This window comes from Typopeltis vanoorti, chromosome 25 (assembly GCF_054136105.1).
Source record: "Typopeltis vanoorti isolate ZY-2024b chromosome 25, IOZ_Tvanoo_1.0, whole genome shotgun sequence".
In the NCBI taxonomy this organism is placed as follows: Eukaryota; Metazoa; Arthropoda; class Arachnida; order Uropygi; family Thelyphonidae; genus Typopeltis; species Typopeltis vanoorti.
The window spans coordinates 23,674,450-23,692,050 of record NC_143573.1 but is presented as its reverse complement, the minus strand read 5'-3'; the positions used below and the strand labels follow the sequence as shown (position 1 = coordinate 23,692,050).

General features: G+C 34.7%; 1 protein-coding gene across 1 annotated transcript in view; it reads left to right on the top strand.

Annotated features, from left to right (window-relative positions):
• Abcd3 (ATP binding cassette subfamily D member Pmp70) overlaps positions 1-17,601 on the top strand; it is a 602,827-nt gene that overhangs the window by 309,270 nt on the left and 275,956 nt on the right. Inside the window, exon 11 of the mRNA XM_090414763.1 lies at positions 2,163-2,215. Within this exon, the coding sequence (XP_090270889.1) occupies positions 2,163-2,215 (53 nt within the window). The remainder of the gene's footprint in view (positions 1-2,162; positions 2,216-17,601) is intronic.

Genomic DNA, 17,601 nt, shown 5'->3' with positions numbered 1-17,601 from the left:
AACTGATTATCGCACATATTGAATTCGCGTTAGTGAGGTTTTCCTGTACATGTCTATTTGGACATGTGCTTTGCATTATGGGATACTAAAGCAAGTGATGTGAAGTCTTTAGCCTCTATATACGAGTTGCCCAGTCATGAAGTTAATTCACGTCCAGCTTTCTTTGCTTACACTTGGATAGAGGATTAAACCATGAATATAATTTCTTGGCATCTTTAATTTAAAGAAGTTATTATAGAGCTTATTTATGTGTTTTGTGATGTAGTTTGTATTTTAATTCATATATATATATATGTATTCCTGATGATAACCTTCGTATAGAGGTCAAAATGTTGAGGATTATTTTATCTTAGTTTTTAGTAAATTAACTGTTCTAGCATGTGTTTTGTCTCCATAATTTATACACAACCAATGTTATCTATTTGTTTGTATGTTAATAATGTTATAATATGTATTGTAGTGAAGCTATAAGAAAAATAGTTAGAATCAATCTAGGAAATGGCTCTATCCATAATGATATGTAGAATGTAAAATAGCCTCCAATAGGTCCAGAGACTACATGAATGTGTCATGACTAATAATAATTTATGGCTATTTTCGCTCTCTAGATATTGTGCTGTACATTTTGGAATGCTAAAGCTAACTGTGGGGAAGTCAGATGCTCTATTATTCAGGTAGCTAGTTCTGAAGATGGCTCACAACAGATACCTTTTGTTTACTCATGCTAGAAAAATTGTAGAAGAATATTAGAATAATTTCTTATTCGGTATAACAATGTACAGCCTAGTGGAAAATTTGTTTCAATTATCCAAAAGATAGTAAAATCATGGTTATACACTGTTTTGTCAGTTGAATGTGAAAAATGTCTTCAACTATCAGATTAACTCTCATTATTCCTTAAAATAACTCTTACAATTCTATGGGGCAATGAACACTAGGTGTACACTGCATTATGGATTACTTTTGTAACTGTTCTTGTTATGCAGATATTTCATTCACAGAACTTTTGTTTTCTTATATATAAATATATTATATACTTTCAGATCAAAAAAGTATTAAAAATAATCTGCATCAACTTTCTGCTATATGATTGAATTCTTTTATGGGAAATGAAATTTGTTTTCTTTTTTGTAATTTTTAGAAAATTTCAAGTTGCCTTAAGTTTTCTTCTTGCACGGGGAAAGATGTTGGAAGTTTTTTCACTTGGTTAGACTATAAATTATATATTTAGTTCAATCTTTTATCCAAGTGTAAGCAAACAAAGTTTACACCTGAAGTATATTCAGGACTGGGGCAACTCATGGTAAAGGTGGTATAAATTCTTATCACTTGCCTTAGTATCTCGCATAATGCAAAGCACATCTCCTTGAGGACATGTATAATGCTATGCATTAAGGGAAGGGCCACTACCCAGAACGGTTTCAACCTTTATTGAAGTCTCATCAGTGGGAGCCAGACTCAGTGGTGGTGATACCAAGGTGGAAGTAATGGAGAAGTCATATTTACCTATACGAGTTGCCAAAAGGTGTAACACCTTATTATTAAATTACTCTGGATTAGAGAAAGATGCTGGAAGTTTTTTCACTTGGTTAGACTATAAATTATATATTTAGTTTAATCCTTTATCCAAGTGTAAGCAAACACAGTTTGCACCTGAAGTATCTTCAGGACTGTGGCAACTCTTGGTAAAGGTGGTATAAGTTCTCATCACTTGCCTTTATGGGAGATACTAAGGCAAGTGATGAGAACTTATACCACCTTTACCACCAATTGTCCCAGTCCTGAGGATACTTCACACACACAAACTTTGTTTGCTTGCATTTGGATAAAGGATTGAACTAAATATATAATCTAGTATATATTGTGCAAAAAACTTTGTATGCTTCATTCAAGGAGCTCCTTAGTAACGAAGGTATATTAAAATTGCACTTTTGTTTAGTTCTAATTAATGCTTAGATTGCATTCAGATACAATATGAAGAAAATATTTAAGAGTATCAAATACTGTGAATTTTTGTTCTTTTGCATTGCACTTATGGACACACACAGTGGCTTGTTGAATACACACAAATTGAACATATGCTTGTATTTGGTGCAAGCATATGTTCTACATTACATTTTGTATATGTTTTGAACTTTAACTTTTTCTCCTCCTTATTGTAGGCTCCTGCCATGATGATGATATACTTAATGATAGCAGGCTTTGTCCTAACAAGGTAAGAACATACTAATTTTGATAAATACAAATGTATTAGTATATAGTTGCATACTAATACTTCTGTATTAAAAAAAGTCTTCATGAACTTTCTACTGTATGATTGAATTATTTTATGGGAAATGAAATTTTCAGTCTCCTAAATGGTATCTCCACCTTGAAATGGTAAGGAGGTTTGCACACCAACAATCACAAGAGCTGTGCCGGCAGTAGCTAAGCCACTGGTTGAGCTTTGCTAGTCGGACAGTTTGAGATGTAAGTGCCAGACTAAGAGAGACATCCTGGTCCTCTAGGTTGGGGGTTTTGTGTAAGACTAGCTACCTCAGCAAGTAAAAAATTTCTACAACTCAGATGCTTCAACTCGAAAATTCATTGCACTGAAACAATGGAAAATGAACAAGAAAGGATAAAGGTAAACAATTAGGAATTTCGGACATTTTAAAAGTAGCAATGTGGAATGTACAAAGCATAACAAAGGAATTAGAATTAGCAAAATAATTAAAAATTATTAATATGACCATGATAACAGAAACAAAAAATAAATTAAAGAGTGGACCAATATATCATATCAAAGCTTCTAGTGGAGTGGCCATTAATCGATAATAAATGGAAAAATGGAATTTACAAAATGATCAACTTATAACAGTTAAATTAACAACAAATAAAAGCTACTTAAATCTCATAGGAGTATATGCTCCTGAAGAATACCTTGGAATCTGAACAAATTTATGAGGAACTACAAAAACAGTTAAATAAATAGAATGAAAATGACTATATATTAATTAGCAGGAGATCTTTAAGCTTGAGTTGGAGAAAATATAATGCCAAATGTTTTAGGAAAATGAGAAATTTGCATTAATAACAATGTCTAAAAACTATTTGATTTCTGTACTTTCAATAATTTTATAATAATTAATACTTTTTTCAAAAAAAAAAATACATATATATATAAATAAATATACTTGGAATAGCAGAGAAACAAGATCTGTAATTGATTGTATCGTTGCTAATCAGAAATGAGTTTCACATGTAAGAGATGTACATGTTTACAGAGGAAATGTAATTTTTTTTCAGATCATTACTTAGTAGTTTCTAAAATAGAAATATTAACAAAATTGAGAAAGTAAATAAATAAGAAAAAACAAGAAATAGAACAAGTATATTTTTCCAAGAAGAAAGTACTATAATGTTATATCAGTCATGATTAACAGATTACCAAAAAAAGCCTAAATCAATGAAGATATGGAAGAAGAATGGAAAACTTTAATAAAGATAATTCATAAAGCAGCTTCTGAAGTATTTGGAAAGAAAAAAAAAATGTTAAAAAGAAAAACATCAAAACTTTGGACCACAGATATAGAAAATGCAATGAAAGCAAAACAAAAATCATACAAATCATTCCTTCAAAAACATGCAGAGGGAACAGAAGAAATATAAAAAAACAAAAGAAAAATAGCTAAAACTATAGCAGAGAAATCTAACCGAGATTCTTTGGGCAGATTTATTAATAAAATAGAAAACATACATGGAAGACAAAACATAGCCTACAAAATATTAAGGAAAGTAAACAATGTAGAAAGAGATACAGCACAAATCAACATATTACAAGAGAAACAGTGGATAGAACATTATAAGAATTTATGTTATTACCCAAATTTAATACCATAAAATAATGAAGAAATCAGTACTGATGTAGAAACAATTAGATTGGAAGAACTAAAAGAATCAATAAATGTGTCAAAAAATAGAAAATCAGCTGGATTAGATGGCATAAATACAGAGCTTTGGAAATAAGTTAGATTATTATTATTTTCCTGACCCCCATGGAATCACAAGGCTAATCACAGGAGGTCAACACTTGTGAAAACAAAGTCTATCATACCACTCCCTAAAACCATCCACAGTCTGTGCATGTTCACAATCCTCTCAGGCAATCATTTCATCCTCCTACCACTCTCCATTCAAAAAACTTCTTATCCTTTTACTCACCAGCTCCTTTTGACACTTCCAGGTATGGCCCTATGTCCTTGTTTCTTTCCCTTGTTCTACCAAATTTGCATCACAGATTCTTAAAATTAATAAATAACTGTTGGAGGAAATGCAAGGTTCCATCAGATTGATGGAATGTCACATTTCATGTGTAAAGTTTATAGCCTAAATTTAAGAAAGGAGACAGATGATTGTGAAAATTATATAGGAATAAGTTTATTAAATCCAGGTTACAAAATTTACAATAAATGACTTAAAAATATTACAAAACAATACACAATCAGAGGAACAAAATGGTTTCAGACATTGAAGATCAAGTATGGACAACATTTATTATTATTATTATTTGGTAACTTACATGGATTCAACAGACTCATTGTGGGAAGACCACTCAACCAGCAACATGTCTATCATAATGAACTTTGAAGTCATTTACACTACCTGCATTCACAACACACACTCAGACAATGCATTCCACTTACTAACAACTATTCAAAATCTACTCCTCACTCCCTTCTTCAGTACATCTCTATATAACTTCCAGGGATGGCCTGTCGTTGTTCCCATCTTAACATCCACTTTTATAATTTCTTCTGTATTAATCTGATAGAATCCCTTAACTAACTTGAAGATCTCTCTATCATATCTTCTCTTTTCTTTCTATCCACCAACCTCTGTAATCCACATTCTCTCAAATGCTCTTCATAACCATCACTCCCGAGTCCTGATCCCACTTTGGTTATTCGTCTTTGGACCCTCTCTAGCGTTTCCACATCACATTGAAAACTAGGTGACCAAATCTGAGTAAATAGTCCATATGTGCTCTGACCAATGCCTTATATAGAGGCATCACCACCTCTTTATCCCTATAGGTCAATGTACTTTTTATCATAGCAGCTATATAATGTGTAGTCTTTGCAACACGTGCAATGTGCCCTTGGAACATCAGTCCACTGTCCCATTACTTCAAGATCCTGAATCTCATCCACTTCCTGGAGTACGGCTCTACCAATACAATTCATAGCCTTATATCTCTGTATCCCAAAGTGCAACACCTTGCATTTATTAACATTAAAACTGCAACCCCACTCATTTATCCAAGCTGAAGTCTATTCAAATCTTCCTGTTGAGAAGTAACATCAGCATTACTTCTGATAATTCTACTTAACTTTATCATTAATAAACAAATTAAACAGTTGGCCAAGAACAGAACATTGATGCATGCCACTGGTCACCTTCCTTTTCTGAGACAAGGCTCCATCATACAAAACTTGTTGGTACCATTCAGAGAGCCAATCTCTGATCCACCTAACCAGTGTACTATCTATTCCTATCCTCTGCAGTTGTATATCAACTTATCATGTAGTAATCTATCAAATGTTTTTGCAAAGTCCAAGAATGTCACTGTATATGATTCTCCCTTATCCAACACATTCATCACCTTATCATAAAACATAAGCAAATTGTTAAAACAAGACCTTCCCTTCACAGTCCCATGCTGACTATCATAGAGATTCTTATGTTCATCATTCCAATCCTGTATTCTATTTCGAACCAATTTTTTTTGACACTTTGATCGCAACTGCAGATATACAGACCAGTCTATAATTGGAAACTTCTGTTCTAGAACCATGTTTGTGGAGAGGTATTAATTTTCTTTCTTTCCATTCTTTAGGAAAACCTTTCTCACTGTGAGACTTTCATTAAATAACCAGGAGAAGGATATGGCTAACTCTTTTGCACATTCTTTAAAAATACGTTCTGATGTGTGATCCATTTCACCCAGCCTTATTTAACATCTAACATGAGCAACACTTATTACACCTCTGATTCTTTCATTTTTAATTCTCCTAATTCTTGCCTCTCTTCTACAGCATCATTCACACCACTATGATATACACTGATGAAGTGTTCATTAAATAATTCCATGCAGAGTAATTATTTGCTATGGTTACTCTGATACCATAAATATCCACCAGCATCAACCTACCGTAATTATTTTTCCTCTTGCTTGTCATATAGCAGAAAATTCCCTTGGATTAGAATAATAAATTTAGTTTAATCCTTTATCCAAGTGTAAGGAAACAAAGTTTCCACCTGAAAATATCTTCAGGACTGAGGTAAGATGGTGCAACACCAGGCAACTCCGAGCAAAGGTGGACCAAGATCTCATCACTCCTTGTCTCAGTATTTCCCATAATGCAAAGCACATCTCGTTGTGGACATGCATTAGGGGGAAGGGCCACTACCCAGACCGGTTTCGACCTTTATTGAGGTCTCGTCAGTGGGAGGCAGACCCAAACGTGGAGATACTAAGGCAGAAGCAACAGGAAAGGTCATATTTACCCATACAAGTTGCCAACAGGTGTACCACCTTATTATTGAATTACTCTGGATTTAGAGAAAGATGTTGGAAGTTTATTTTGCACTTGGTTAGACTATAATAACTTTAGTTTAATCCTTTATCCAAGTGTAAGGAAACAAAGTTTGCGCCTGAAAATATATTCAGGACTGAGGTAAGGTGGTGCAACACCAGGCAACTTCGAGCCAAGGTGGACCAAGCTCTCATCACTCCTTGTCTCAGTATCTCCCATAATGCAGAGCACATTGCTTCTGCCTTAGTATCTCCATGTTTGGATCTGCCTCCCACTGACGAGACCCCAATAAAGGTCGAAACTGGTCTGGGTAGTGGCCCTTCCCCTAATGCATAGCAGTATACATGTCCGCAAGGAGATGTGCTTTGCATTATGGGAGATACTGAGACAAGGAGTGATGAGAGCTGGATCCATCTTTGCTCAGGGTTGCCTGGTGTTGCACCACCTTACCTCGGTCCTGAAGATATTTTCAGGTGCAAACTTTGTTTCCTTTCCTTCGATTAGCTTTGACCTAACTGGCATATCTTCTCTCATATTCTACTTTTTCTTTTTTAACCATGCTTATCACTTTTCTGGCCTGCACTTTATATTCTTCATGCTTCACTGCGAACTGTCTTGTACTTCCACCATAACAACTTGTTTTGTAACAGTATTGCTTGATTTCACTGTTCATCCATCTCACTCCTACTCTATTTATTTGCTTAATTCCTGGTATGCATTGCTTGTGTCAGATATGGCCTTATCATTTCTTTGCCAACATCTTTTCTACACAGTTCACCAACCCAGTGTATCGATGTTAGTTGACTATGGAGCTTCTACTTTATAGTTTCACATATAGACCTTCTTGATAACAACTTTTTCCTGTTTGACTACCTTCCCAACCAGTACCTCATGATTTAATGAGGTACTGGTTGGGAACTCACCAAATTTAATGCAAATAACCTCATGTTGCTTTCATCACATGCTGCTTTAGATAGTTATCCCACAGAAACTCAACAAATTCTCTCTCCTTGTTACTAAACACTATCTCTTCTTTCTGATTCACATTCCAATAAAATCTCCTATTGGGTTCATCTTACTTTTACTTAGCCAACTAATTTGTCTAAGTATTTTGCAATCAATACTTTTCACATTCCCTGACCTATAACATCCTATTAGATTGCTATTTTGTTGATTTCAACTTCACACCAATCAGCTCAAAAGCTTCACATGTACTACTTTTTTCCACATTGTCTCTTGAGATACACAATTCCTCTGCTAATAAATTAAGATCAAGAGAGGAGGAGGGATCTTCCTATCCTTTCAAAAAATTCTATATCCAACCACCTGACATACTTTGTTATAAAACAAATTATTGAAAAAAAAAGACGAGAATTTAATTTAGACTCATCTGGACCTTTATAGATTATGAGAAAATTCTTGATAAAATACAGTGAAAAATTATGGAATATAATGAAAAAAACAGGGATATCCATTACATTTGGTACAAGCTATACAAACAGTTTATATAAAGATTCAAAAATACACTTACATTTAGGTAATAAATTAACAGAAGAGATTGAAATTAATCAAGGTTTTAAGGCAGGCAGGGATGAAGTTTATCTCCAACTCGATTCAATATATACCTAATCAAATATATTGATTATTAAATATGTTGATTATTAAAATATGGAAAACAATGATGAAACAACAAAAAGAATTGTTATCAACACAATGCTATATGCAGATGATCAGATTACATTACCAGACAATGAAGATGACTTTCAAAGATCACTTTATGAGTTAAACAAAATAAGCCCAAACAGTACAATTTAAAAAATTTCACAAAAGAAAAGAAAACTCATGACATTTGAAGGTTGCAATCATGTTAGATCAAAAATAGTCATAGAAAATGAAATAAGAGAACAGGCAACACAGTTTAATTATTTAGGCTGCATAATAATATATCAATATATATAAAAGATAAAGATATAGATGAAAAAATAAAGAAATTTCAGCAAATCTGTGGAACAATTAAAAGACTGAATAAAAAAAGGACAAGAAATCCAACTAAAATTTTATAAAATAATGGCTATTCCCACTCTATTATATGGTTCAGAAACATGGACTGTTAAAAAGGATGATAAAATACAATGAGAATCTCCCAAAAGTTGGAGATTCTCAATTTATGTAAACATCAACAATAGTTTTAATATTATTTATGAATATATTAATTTCTAGCTCATAGCAACCATTTTGAATTGTAAACTATTGTTGTATGTACCTTGTATTCTGTTCTTTGATTAGCTTGTTTCTACACACTGATGTACTATTATTTTAAGTATGAAATATCTGTACTTTCATTAAAGTTAATTACTGTGGTTATCATGTAATTTGTTGTTTACTGCTAAGAAGAAGTTAGTAATGATGTAAACTTTTCATGGAGTACTGTCATAATCTGTAAACTCCCCCCCCCAAAAAAAGGTAAATATTGCGAATTTGAAGATGATGAGACTCACCATATAGATCTGGTAAAACTGGGTTTTCTATAAACAGAGAATTTTATAAAGCTACAGGAAACTTATTAAGTAAGCAATCTAGGAATAATAGTGTATTATATGATTCCATCTGTAGGGTTAACTCAGATGGAATCATGGTTATCATGTAATTTGTTATTTATAGTTATGCCACAGGTACCTTTAAAGCTGTTAACATTATACAAGTTACAAATCTGCCCAGCTATTGAATACTGCTCTTACATTTGGAGTGAGGCTCCTAAAAGCTCCCTCAGAATGCTTGACTCAATACAGAGGAGAGCACTTAGACTGACAAATGACCCATCTCTCACCAACTCGCTCCCCTCACTTTCACATAGATGCTTGGTCTCTGCGACTTATATATTCTATAAATATTTCCATGGGAAATGTTTATCTGAAACAGCATCAATAATTCCCCCACTCTGTACTAAGCCCATTTAAAAACGTACAGCTGCCACCCAACATCCTTTCACAGTACACCTTGAAACCCACAGAACAAGTTTCTTTTCCTTCTCCTCTGCTACTTCAGTACTATGGAATAATCATCCCCTAATGTATTTTTCAAGGAATACAACATACAGGCTTTCAAATCAAATGTAAACAAGTTTCTCCTTGCCCAATCCACTACCCATATACAGTACTAACGTAATATAGGTTGACCAGACAACCTCTCATATATAGGCCCAACATTAAAAAAAAAAAAAAAAAAGTACATCCATATGTCTTGATATAGTACATGTACTATATCATGTACTGTCTTGATATAGTACATGCACTGCAGGAACCAATGGTGTTTTTTATGGCCTGCTCTGCAGTGACAGTATCAACTTCATTTACTTGTAAAGTGAGTGGTTTGTGACCTTTGCCAGGTCTAACACCCAAAGATCCTGTTTCTTCAAAATGACTAATCTCGTGTCACAAAACATATGGAGATAGTGGACCTCATTGACATTTGTACAGACAACGAAATTCGCAGGTGCAGCAACAGCATTGTAATTGTTTATGTAGTACAGCTTCACAAGCAAACCATGTTGGGACAAAGTTAGTGCCATCACTGTGGATGGTATTAACCAGAATGAAAGGAAAAATCCTGTGTCCATTTCTTTAAACACTCCTGGCACCTGCAGTGTTGCATGATGTCCATATTCCATGCATTTGGTGTTTACAATGCTCCTGGTGGTGAATTTTGGAACTACTTTTTTTTTTTTTTTTTTAAACTTCTCTCAGATATCACTTCTGTATGACGTACAATGTATTCCTGCAAAGTTTTGCAGCTTTTGGATCATTCGACGGTACTCCACAAGGCCTTAAACAGGGATACTTTAATTTTTATCACTTTGTATTTTATCAATATACTGTCCAGTTAAGTCATCAGGTTTACGACGATAGTAGAAGTATGACATATTGTATTTCCATCCTAAAATAATTTCAAGGTATTTTTTCAAAATACATTATCTGTTGTTGAACTATAACTTATGCAGTTTTCATGAATTTTAATCACTAAATCACAGGTTTAAGCCAGGAAGTTCAAGAGTTTGGGGTGCTAATAAACAAATTAAGCATACTATTTTATGTTGATTAGTAAATAGAGGAGGTTTGTGAAATAAATGTAATGTATTATCTAAGATTGAACCAAGTAATTTATTAAGTTCTACTGTTTTTATGGATTTCAAACCTGGATAATTCTAAAAAGTTAATGCTTACCTTGGAAATTTTTCACTTGTTTATACTATAAATTAAAGATGTCAAGAAATTATATTCTTGGTTTAATCCTTTATCCAAGTGTAAGCAAACAAAGTTTGCGTCTGAAGTATTTTAAAGACAGGGCAACTCATATATAGGTTGATATACGAGTACAACCTTGGTATCACCTCTGGGTCTGGCTCCCATTGATGAGATCTCAATAAAGGTCAAAACCAGTCTGGACAGTGACACTTCCCATAATGAATAGTATTATACATGTCCGTAAGGAGATGTGCTTTATGGGATACTAAGGCAAATGAAGAGAAGTCATTTGCTTCTATATACAAGTTGCCCTTTCCTGAAAATACTTCAGGTGCAAACTTTGTTTGCTTACACTTGGATAAAGGATTAAACCAAGAATCTAATTTACTGGCATCTTTAATTTATAATGCTTAACTTGTTTATGGAAATCACCCAGGGTAAAGTAAAGAATGATGAAGATTTATGTGGAATATGCATTCCCAAATCTGGTGATGTATCTGAGACTTTATTGGAGACTGAAATATGTGAGAAATGTCATATTACAGCATGTTGAATTTCTTCTGTAAATGATATATAAATAAAGTATTTGATAATTTTCTGAATGAAACAACAGTGGCAGTAGTAGTTTTTTGTGTTTGGTTTATTTTTGATGACTAAATTGCAGAGAAATAAACACGGAAACCCAAACAGTAATATTCAGCACCAGTATATAAAATAATTGGAAATTAAATTAATTGATTGATAATTTAAATATAAATGCAAGAATTCTCAAAGCTGTTTTCTTAAATTAAAAAAAAAAAAAAATGTAGTATTAACAAAAAAATATAGGTCGTAGTGCTTCATCATGCTAGCATATGCGAGTACACTCATGTATTCTGAGAAGTAATTTGGGGAGGAGCCACTGATTAGAGTACCTCTGTTTTCTTTTGATACTTTTGCAGATAATGTACAATGGTGTAATCATAAAATAGAAATCTTCAGTTCTTATCATGGATATTAGGCCAAGTAACCTGTTCCATGAGACTCTTCCAGTACCCAGTACCCTTAGAGCAGCAAAAAGCTGCTCTAAGCAAATTGTGTTTGAAGGAAGTGCTTTTCGTGAAGGAATGAAGTTGGAAATTTGGATGTCTTGTAATGTCTCAAAGACATCATCTGGATGATTTCACACAGGGAAGAATTATTGGAATGCTTAAAGAAGATTGTAGAATTACTGATATTGCCCAATATTTGGAATCTCACATAACATTTTATCCAAGCTCTGGGCAGCATTTCAAACTAATGGAAGATGTTCCAGATGTTTGTTTAGAGGTTCCCTTGCTCTGTCATTGAGCATGAAGACAGATAGATTTTTTGGTTCTAACAGTAAAAATGTAATCAATGCACTATGGCAGGTCAGCTTGCAAGTTGGCTCCATTCAAACACAAGTATGTGGATATCCTGACCTGTGGCAAGACATCTGCAACAGGTAGGCCTATATGCTCGAAGGCATGTAACCTATGTTACTTTTGAGCCATGTACCCACAGCTCATTGCAGAGCACATTTTCAATGGTGTTGTATCCATAAAAATTGGACAAGAGACCAGTGAGCTAATGTACTCTTTCCTCCGATCTAGACGAGACTTGATCTGTCATGAAAGTGATATTGCTGACCATTGCAAGAATGTTCTTGAAAGGGATAGATACGGTGCTGCTGGGGTCATGGTGTAAGGAGGCATTATGCTTATTTGACTCACCAAGCTACAAGTGCTGGATAATGGGACTATGACTGGTGAACAACATCAACAAAGTTCTTCAGTGTCATGTTCGATTGTTCATGTGTGCTGTAGACAAAGAATTCATTCTTATGGATGATGGATGACAATGCCACATCATACGCAAGCAACGGACCTACTTCTGGAGACAAGGATATTAATCAGATCATCATCATCATCAAATTCCTGCCATGTACCCTCAAGGGGTGTACAAGATATGATAGTACTACATGAAAAAAATTACATCATTACTAACTTCCTATCTACAATTTTCCTCCAAATCAGTTCTGTTACTTGTCAAGACTCCAACATTATCAGATCTTACATTTCTATCATCTAAGGCACTTTGTACCGTATCAATCCACCTATATCTTGGTCTTCCTCTGGGTCGTTTTCCTGCCAACCTGGCAGAGAACACTTGTTTTGCTAATCTTTCTTTGCCCATTCTGTTTAAGTGACCTATTGGATGCTGACAATGTCTAGTTCTTTCCTAATATCCTCGTTTTTAATATGATATTGCCATTGATGCCATCTGTTCACGCCTCTAATCTTTCTCAGGACTCTCATATCTGCAGTCTCTAGTCTTTGGTCAAGTCTTTTACTTCTGACCCAGCTCTCAGATCCATAAGTTAAAAGTCGTTTGAACACTGTCTTGTATACAGCTAATTTAGTGTTCTGACTAATTTCTCTCTTATTCCATATGAATTTATTCAATTGACTTCCCACCATACCAGCTTTGCTGATTCTGTTGTCTATTTCTATATTTAATTTACCATCTTCACTAAAAATCGTGCCTAAGTAGCTGAAATGTTTTACTTGTTCCACAGGTTCTCCATTCACAACACAGTTGACATTTTCAATGATTCTGCCTATTTTCATTGTCCTTGTCTTTTTATTGCTGACCTTCATACAATATCTATTATAACAGTTATTCAATTTAGTCAGAGAATCTTGCAGAGTTGTAGCAGATTTATTTAGAAGTATAACATCATCCGCATAAAGCAAAGAGCTGATATTAACATCTCCAATTTTGATATCATGTTTAATACCACTTTCCTTCATAATGTGATCCATATAGATAATGAATAACAGAGGGGATAATGTACATCCTTGTCTCACACCAGATTTATCATTAAACCATCTTCCTGTACTTCTTTCAATTCTAACTGCTGACTTACAACTCAAATAAAGACTAAGTATTGCTTGATATAATGCCCCATTGACACCATATAACTGTAGCGTATTGAATAGCTTCTCTCTTGGCACCATGTCATATGAATTTTCCAAATCGACAAAACTTAAATACAGATCTTTGTTATATTCCCATGCTTTCTAGACTATTTGTCGTAAAGTGAAGATCTGATCCTGACAGCCTCTATTTGGCCTGAATCCAGCTTGTTCTTCACCAAGCTTTTCTTCCACAATTCTTCTCAACCTTTTCTCAAGTATACTTGCATAGATCTTGCCAGGAACACTCAGTAGGGAAATACCTCTGTAATTCTCACATTCAGTTTTATTTCCCTTTTTATATATGGGTACTATGAGAGCTCTACTCCAATCATCGGGAATTCGTCCCTCTGTCCAGGCTTTCTGAACTATGCAGTGCAGCCACTGTAAGACTTTTATACCACCATACTTCAGCATTTCTGGTCGAATATCATCTACTCCTGCTGCCTTTCCACATTTCAAGCCTTTGATGGCTTTTTCTACTTGAAGTATGGATATGTATTCCTGACTGCATGCCTGGTCAGTGTTTTTTATCACTGTGCTGTCATCACTGCTTGTTTCATTTAGCAGTTTTTCAAAGTAATTACACCATACTTCAAGGATATCTTTTTCTCCTGTTTTCATGTCACCTTTATCATCTCTAACTCCTTTTACAGCACTTTTTCCTCCTTTTCTAAGCTTCTTCACCAACCTACAGAATATCTTACCACCTTCTTGATATTTATTTTCTATGCTCTTGCCAAAGTCCTCCCCATGACTTTTGTTTAGCTAGTTTTACACAGTGTTTAGCTTTCTTTCATTTGTCTCTGTATTCTCTAAGGGTACAAGTTGACTTATTTGCCAGGAACTTTTGATATGCTTTCTTCTTTTCCTTCACTGCCTCTTTAACTTCCTGTGTCCACCATGGAGTTCTAATTTTTCTGTCCTTGCAGACAACTTCACCACATGCCTCTCTAGCTGAATCAATCAGAGCTTTTTTCAAGGCTTGCTACTGAATCTCCAAGGTTTGATTCCTGTTCTCAAACTCTTTCATTTTTTTCTTCAATAATCTTTGTGTATTTTAGTCTACAGTTCACATCTGAGAACTGCTCAATGTTTATGTGCTTTAAAACTTTCTTACATTTTATTCTTTTTAATATGAAATTCAATTTTATCCTGCTCAAGACTAAATAGTGATCACTTCCAATATCAAATCCTCTGTACACTCTGGTGTCCTGTACCAGGGAGAAAACATGACTTTCAACAATAGCCATACGTCATACATCCTCGACATACGTCCGTTCGAAGGTACGTTTGTGATCCCATAATGGCATAAATAACATTTTCAACTATACTTTCGAACTAGGTGCAAGCGAGTGTAAAGTAAAATGGTTTTTATTTAGCAACAATGCAGTGGCAACAGTGCATTCAGTGGCAACCTCCCTCGCCAGTCCCTTGGCTTTACCAGTTCCTCTGTTGATTTTGTGTTCGAAAAATAGGTTATTTGTGTATTTGTCATTAAATATTTCGTGATATTTTGTGCAACATGGCCCCTACATGCCCAATTAAAAAATCTAGTGAAGAATCACAGAAAGAGAGGTGTGCAATTGATCTTGAAATGAAGTTGCAAGTTCAACAATAGCTATGAAGCAATGACAAGGTCCTCAGTGATTGGAAGAGCTACTTACATCATGCATAGAGGGATCTGAACCAAAAGCGCATACTTCTTAGCACTATGACCACAACTGCTAAGGCACCAAGTCTCTTCAACATGTTGAAGGAGAAAGCAAAACCTGATTACAAATATGAATTCAACGCTTCTTCCAGTGTTCATGAGATTCAAGCAGCGTTTTACACTGCATAATGTTAAAATATATGGTGAATATTCAAGTTCTGATGAGAAGGCTGCCAAGGAGTTTGTTGAGAAATTCATCATCCTCATCAAATTCCTGATATATACTCTTAAGGGGTGTACAGGATATGGTAGTACTACATTAAAAATTTACATCTTTACTAACTTCCTATCTACAATTTTCCTACAAATCAGTCTGTTACCTCTCAAGACTCCAACATTATCAGATCTTATATTTCTATCTTCTAAGGCTTTTTACTGTATCAATCCACTTATATCTTGGTCTTCCTCTGGGTCTTTTTCCTGCCAACCTGGCAGAGAACACTTGTTTTGCTAATCTTTCCTCTCCCATTCTGTTTAAGTGACCATACCACCTGACATTATCTTTGCTAACGCATTCCTGGATGCTGATAGTGGCAAGTTCTTTCCTAATATCCTCATTTTTAATATGATATTGCCATTGATGCCATCTGTTCATGCTACTAATCTTTCTCAGGACTCTCATATCTGCAGTCTCTAGTCTTTGGTCAAGTGTTTTACTTCTGGCCCAGCTCTCAGATCCATAGGTTAAAACTGGCTTGAATACTGTCTTGTATACAGTTACTTGAGTGTTTTGACTAATTTCTCTCTGATTCCATAAAAATTTATTCAGTTGACTGCCTACCACACCAGCTTTGTTGATTCTGTTATCTATTTCCATATTTAATTTACCATCTTCACTAAAAATCGTGCCTAAGAAGCTCAAATGTTTTACTTGTTCTATAGGTTCTCCATTCACAATGCAGTTGATATTTTCAATGTTTCTGCCTATTTTCATTGTTATGCAATGAAAATAGGCAGAAATTGAATAACTATTACAACAGTTATTCAATTTGGTTGGTTAAATCCCAAATTGCCAGCCCATTCTCATTTCTTCAGTATCCAGGTAGATACCTAACAGGGTGCACCACGAGCAGGTGAGGATTGGATATTAGGTTAGAAGCGCTGATCGGTTCTCTGCATTCCTTTAAAGGTTATGTGGAAATCTCCTCTCAGTTATATAACTTTGACCATTTAGCACCCCTGTGGAGAAATTGGATAATATTATTATTGAGGAAAATTATTTGTTACAGCAAATATTTAATATGCATGATACCACCTTGTTTCAGAAAAAAATGCCTGAGCAGACAATTCATCGACAAAATGCTGAAATCTATGGCTGGTTTCAAAGCTCTTAAAGACTGTATTACGATTCTGTTAGGAAATAATGTGCCTGGATATAAACTGAAACCATTTGTGATATTGCCCAGTGAGAATCCATGAGCCTTCAAAAACATTAGGAAGCATATATATAGAAAGTTTTTTACCTTCGGCGTATACTATGTTAAAGATACCAAGCAATTTTATAAGCTAGGTTTTAATCGTTTTTTTTCCCAAGCCAACATACAGACAAGTTAGTCAAGTTTGTGCCTGCACGTAGTGCAAGACTGAGGCAACTCATGGTAAAGGTGAAGTAAGCTACGATCACTTTCCTTAGTATTTTCCCCTAATGCAAAGCACATCCCCTTGTGGAGATGTATGATGCTATGCATTAAAGGCAGGGGCCACTACCCAGACCGGTTTCGACCTTTGTTGAGGTCTCGTCAGTGGGAGCCAGACCTAAAAATGCCAAGGTTGAAGTAATACAGAGCTTATAAATTTTGCCTAAACAAGTTGCCACAAGGATAAAAGGATTAAAACCTAGCTTATAAAATTGCTTGGTATCTTTAACATAGTATACACCTAAAGTAAAAAACTTTCTACATCTTACTCTCATCCTGAGATTTTTATTTAATGAGGTCAAAGCAACTTGTGGCAACTTGTTTAGGTAATCGAAGAGATCAGCAAAGTTTGGAGAACAGTACAGCCAGGCCAGCACATAAAAACAATAAAGTCAGATAAGGAAATGTTGAGCTAGAGCAGGTCATATAAAGGGATCTGATAACCTTTGGCAT